The sequence below is a fragment of the Cavia porcellus genome, unplaced genomic scaffold, assembly GCF_034190915.1.
Source record: "Cavia porcellus strain 051 isolate PalLab524CR breed Dunkin Hartley unplaced genomic scaffold, mCavPor4.1 scaffold_6, whole genome shotgun sequence".
Classification (NCBI taxonomy): domain Eukaryota; kingdom Metazoa; phylum Chordata; class Mammalia; order Rodentia; family Caviidae; genus Cavia; species Cavia porcellus.
The window spans coordinates 102,018,419-102,024,418 of NW_026947489.1; the positions used below are offsets into that span (position 1 = coordinate 102,018,419).

General features: G+C 49.3%; 1 protein-coding gene across 1 annotated transcript in view; it reads left to right on the forward strand.

Annotated features, from left to right (window-relative positions):
* The window catches only part of Dkk3 (dickkopf WNT signaling pathway inhibitor 3), a 45,012-nt gene extending 43,125 nt beyond the window's left edge, over window positions 1–1,887 (forward strand). Inside the window, exon 7 of the mRNA XM_023563265.2 lies at window positions 479–1,887. Coding sequence (XP_023419033.1) covers window positions 479–692 — 214 coding nt within the window. The 3' untranslated portion in view covers window positions 693–1,887. The remainder of the gene's footprint in view (window positions 1–478) is intronic.
* Window positions 1,888–6,000: the final 4,113 nt, after the last annotated feature.

Genomic DNA, 6,000 nt, shown 5'->3' on the forward strand with positions numbered 1-6,000 from the left:
CAGAGGCTGCCAGGAAAGGGCTCCAGCACAACAGCGTCTCCACACACTTTCCTGTCCTAGTGGAACTTTCCAGCACGGCTGGAAAGACAGCCTCCCCTATAGAGGCATGAGCCTGGGCTCCCCTGTTGTGCAGCAGGTATTGGGGTTAGCCTGTGACTGTACCTCACTGTCAGACTGCGTCCTACCTGGACGCTCAGATGGGCAGGGGGCTGGGATGGCACCATGTGTGACCTTCAACTCCTGAGTCCAAAGTGCCTGGGCTGCTGAGCCAGGGTCGGACTAGGAACACAGGACATTCTCTCTTTTGACCTCTCTTTGGCTACCTTGTTTAAAATGAGGTGTTGACAGGAACTGTGAGAGAGGTGGTAGTGTGCAGGTGAGGCCAGAAACCCAGCAGACAGCAGCCCCCCACAACCTAGAGTTGGCTTTGCCCCCATGGGGAGATCTTTGTCCAAGCCACAGCCACATCTTTTTGCAGCCATAGCCTGGTGTACATGTGCAAGCCGGCCTTCGACAGTAGCCACGAGCCCAACAAGCAGAGCCTGCTGGCCAATGAGGGCCCTGCTGAATACAAAGATGGTGGCTTCATGGAGGAGGTGCGCCAGGAGCTGGAGGACCTGGAGCCGAGCCTGACGCAGGAGATGGTGCTGGGGGAGCCTGCTGCCACCGAGCTGCTGGGGGGAGAGATCTAGACCCAGATCCAGGCCACGGGTAGATGTGCAGTAGAAATAGCTAATTTATTTCCTCAGGTGTGGGCTGGCCAGGCTTTCCCTATGTCCCCTTCCCAGTAAGTTCCCCCTTTGGGTTGGCAAAACAAGGTGCTGTGCCTTCGTCCAGATGCTCCAAAAGCACTCCAGAATCCTTGTTCTGGGCAAGGTGGAGCGTGGCAGAGTGAATGGGGGTAGAATCCAGCTGCCCTGAATCACCGGCCCCTCTGCCCCTCCAGGTTGACACCAATCTGCTCTACATCAATTAGAGAATTGTTTGAAGGTGGGGGATGAAAATGAGGTAGTGTCTGCCTAGGATGGGTCTGGGGAAATGTTGGGGGAGCCCTGCTTGGTAAACACCGACCTGGCAAACATGCGGTGAGTGGTTCATTTGTGCAGCTCTTTCCCCAGGCGCAGGCACCTGGTGCTTGCTGTGCTTTATGCGCGCTCATCTGCTCGGCTGTTTTATTCAGTTCCTACCTCGTGTCAGGATAGAATTTGCATACCCACCACTGAGTCACTCTCGGTCTGTGGGTGGGAGTGTGTGGAGGCTCAGAGACCACAAGCTACCTGCCCAAGTCACGTGGCAAGTGAAGCCCACACTGAGTTTTCCGCTGTGTGACTCCAAGCCCATCATGCTCCCCGTTAACCCAACCAGTTTCAGTGCCGCTAACACAACGCCCCAAAGGAGAGATAATGTCAACGTTGTTTCCGCAGCTGTGTCAGAAATAGCAGTGCGGGGTGGCCATCATTCTAGTGGAGACAGGGGCATGGACACTGTCTCCTCTTGACATGTGCATTAGTAAATTTGAAGGCACATAGTTAGAGTATAGAATCTAAGTTAACATGCAGAAGACATACTTAGGAGGCTCAGATTAGTAACGAGGTTTGCAAAATCACTTAGCAGAAACTGCAGACTGTTACCAAGCACATGGAGAAAATCAAACCAAGCCAGGCTCTATGAACTGTGGTTGTGGCATCCAAACCAAGAACATCAAGCTAGATGTCATTCTGCAAATGACATTTTTACTTGCCAAGAACTGTTTCCATCATGTATTCGTCCAGAGTTATTAAACTTTAAAAATTGTGCATGATTATATAAGCATGCTTTCTTTGGTTTTAAATTATGTATAAACACATATGTTCACTTAAAAATCAAGCATAAATCACTTAGACTACTCTTCTGTAGTTCTTGGACTGCTTTTCTTCTGACTTTGAATAAATACGTAAAACCCAGCTAGAAAAAAAATAGATGATCTATATTATTAAAAAAACAACAAAAAACCCCAAGAAAGATGTCTTCCACTGATGTATGTTTCCCAGACATCTGAAGGATGTCTGGCATCCAATATTTGATGGCATCAAAATATTTTAGAAACCTTAGCCATTTTTGAGTGGGAGTTAGTCCTAAGGTTGTAAATACTTCAGGATCTCTTGGAAGAACAAACAGAATATGGATGTGTCTTATCTTAAAAGCCTCTGTAACAGGCAGATGCATTTCTGGGTTCTTTTACTATTGTTCCTGGGAATCAAACTCAGGCTTTGTGCCTGCCAGGCAGGTGCTGTGCCACTGAGCTGTATCCCTGGCCCCTCAAATGTATTTTTGGGTCTGTGTTAACCTTCCCTTGCTATAATGAAATACTTAAGAAATTAACTCCCAAAAAGAAATAGTTTATTTTGGCTGACAGTTTGGGAGATTTCAGTCATGAACCTGCTGCTTTGGCTCTGTACTGGGGTGACTGGTCACACTGAGGTGTATGTGTGGGTGTGGGATGCAGGGGAGCCAAATCATTCACCTAATAGCTGGAAAGCAAAAGAGAGAGGATGAGACTGGAACCCCATGGTCCTTTCTGAGGGCATGGCCCCAAGTGACCCAGGGTCCTTCCACCTTCCCATCCTGGGGACCCAGCCTCTAACACCTCTAACACCTCATCCCACATGTTAGAGGGATACTGATCCAATCCGTTTGGGGTTGTAACACTTCAAGCCCTGTAGAATCTGCAAGGACTGTAAGGCTGAAGCCACTAAGGGCTGAGGATTTCAGGCACCATACTGGGCATTCCACCTCCCTGCGTGAACCCATTTCATCTGCACTGAATTCCATGTCTGTTTTCATTGAACAGATACAGAAATGAAAGCACAGAAAGATTGACCAAAGTCTGACCAAAACAGTATCTCATTCAGTATGCCCTGGATATACTGATTATTTTGCCATCAAATATACAGGTGTTCTCCATTGGGTGCTGAGACTCATTGGGACCACTCAGCAGCCTCTGTATTGCTCAGCAGTGTGTGTGGAGAGCCTGCTCAGGAGCAGGTGCTGTGTTAAGTACATTCCCTGGGTGGAGTCCATACCCCGAGGCATCAGCTAAACCAAACTCACACAACAGAAAAAGGCAACCCAGGACCCGCGTGTTGGAGCCTGAGTGCAGCACACGGCTTGGAAAGCTGGCATGGGAACTGGCTCTTGGGATTGATAACCATTTATCAGGATGCCAGAGGGAACAAGAAAGGCCTTCTTGGCCATGGGGCAGAGGGAGGGCAGCAGCAGGCATGGGTGTTGTGTAGAGGAGACGACCAGCCAGGCGAAGCTTGAGGATATGTCTGGAGAAGATGCTGAACATTATTTTATCCAACAAAAAATGTATTGAGCCCCTGCGTGTGTCAGACCATGTGCCAGGTGCCAGAGACAGTGGTAAATGACATACAGGAGGTCCCTGGCGCTCATTTGCTGGCTGACCCTACTCAGTGTTGTTATTGTAGCCACTGGAATATAAGAACACAGACAGCTCTGCAGCATCCTTAGCAAAACACATGTATAGTGTAGATGTGATGGCTAGCCACAGCTCTGAAGCGTGCAAGGGTTGAGTGGAGTGTGCTTCTTGAATCTCGCTGCTCTTCTCCTGGACCGATTTCTCACCACAGAAGCCTTGACAGATGCTGGCAGCCTGGCTGCTGAACAGCTCTTTCCAGCTAGGGTTGGCCCCAGGACTCACTTCTGAGAAAATATAAGCTGCCAAGCTTAAGTGTAAGTGAGAAAAAGAAAGCTGCCAAAGGGCTTCTGGGAAGGATTTGTCCTCTGATTGACAAGGGAAAGTGACGAGATAGGAGCTGCTGTCCTGTGCCCCATTTGCTTGTTCCCTGCCTGTGACTACAGCTGTAGGATGAGGCATTTGTCTGGGAGGCAGCTATCTAGGGTTCTGGGACCAGGCAGCTCTGAGGGCATCTATTTCCTTGCCTCTTCTAGTTCTCCGGGGTGGCTCACATTCCTGGGCTCATGGCCTCTTCTTCAAGCCAGCAACAGGCCTGTCCTCTTCAGTGCCTTGGCTCTGGTTCTCTGCAGGTTTCCACTTTTAAGGATTCATAGGATTAGTCTGAGCTCACCTGGCTGATGCAGAATAGTTTTCCCAGGCCAAGGCCCCTAAATTAATTCCATCTGCAGCCTCTTGCCATGTAAGGTAAATATCCGGAGCATAGGCTGTGGCCGTCTTTAGGCTACTGTTACTCTGCTTACCACGGAAAGCTGAGACTCTGTCCTTGATATTCAGGAGGAACCCAATTCAGGTCTCACCTTCTCTTAGATAAAGCTTCTGTTACGAAGCCAAATGCAGGAGCTAGCTACCTCCACGCCACCCAAAGGTCCTCTGGCCAGGTTCGCTGAGCTCTCCACACAGCCAGCTGGGAGGAGGGGTGTGGGGCAGAATGGGTTTCTAAATCCCAATGGCCAGGATCTGGGGACTGAGACCTGCACAGAGCTGGCTGGGCGCCGCCATTAGGGTGTCTGAGGCAGTACGCTCGCCCCGTTATTAGTGCTGTTTTGGAAGGGTGCAGTGTTTACGAGTCAGACCTCCCACCCTATTTCCCGTGAAGGAAGAAAAAGCTAGACTTACTCCCTTAGTCCAGAAGTGAGAGGAACTTTAAGGGCAACAAACTTCATATGGGAGCTACTCGTAGCTAAGGGGGGAAGCCAAGACACATGGCTTGCACCAATCTATGACAGGGAAGGCATGAAGCACCAGTCAGAATAGCAGCCAAGCTCAGCTTTAGGGGAAAGGACTGCCTCTTTTGGTTCTCAGTAACTTTCCAGAGGCTGATGAGATGGAATGTGACAGCATCCACATCCCCAGGGACAGGACAAGATGATGAAATTTTTGGCCAACCAGTGCGGCATGTGATGGTGGTGCAGGCGTCATAGGAAGGCCTAATGCTGGGAGGAGCTTGGAAAGAGTAGTCAGGCTTCATTAGACCACCAATGCTGTTTGCAGTTGAGTCTTCAGAACCTGTAGGGCACCCATCTTCAAGCCCACAATAATGATGACCAGATGAAGGGGATCGGTAACCTCACCACCACCAACGGGAGGCTGCTCATGTAGGCAGATGTGTCTTTTGCCCTTGCCCTTACCTTGGCCATCGAGAGAGTAGTGCAAGAAGAGGGGTTTGCAAGTGCCCTTCTGTCCGTACAGCATGGGCAGCACAGCTAGTGGGCACCGTGTGGGGCACAGGGAGCTCTGAATGATCAGATTGTTTTAATAATAAAGTGACCTAAAAGTTACAGGGTTGCACTGAGGGCTCGAGGAACATCATGTCCCAGTGAGGAACTACATTAGCTAGCACACAAATGGCAGCTACTGGAAAAGCACCCATTGCTACCTCCCATACCTCCACCAGGTGAGATGCTTAAGCATTACAGCACAGGCTGTAGTGTGCCCTCTGTGTACTGGGAAGCGGGGGAACTGGGAGCACAGGAAGTGGAAGGAAGGTGCTTTGTCCAGTCTGCATCTTTAAAGCTAGGCTACAGGGTCCACCAGTAATTTGGACCTGGTGAATTCTTGGGTTCTAAACCAATCGAGATCAACTCTTACGGAGCCGAGGGTGGAAAGAGGAGGAACATTCTTCACGTTTTTTGGCTTCCTAGTTTGGCCCCTACTGATGCATTTCTGAGTGGTCACGGATGCTTCAGTGCATTCTGGAGTCTGTCCGCGCTTTGAGAAGCTGTCTTGCTTCTCAGCTTCTGAGCTGTGAAAATTAACACCAGTGTGACCCAATAATCACAGCCTCCTTCTTCCCCTTGTGGACTATATTAAAGCGACATCTCAGATTTCAAGTACACTAAATCTCAGGGACTATGAGCCTCCTTGGGACCATGAACTGATTTGGGTGTCCAATAAAGACCATTTAGTAGGCCTCTAGAAAGTCATAATTTTGCATTTGATTTTAGGATTCATAGCCTTCATATAAAGCTTCTGTCAGTGACCAAAATACTGGTATGTTTTTCAAAGATTACACAGAACTG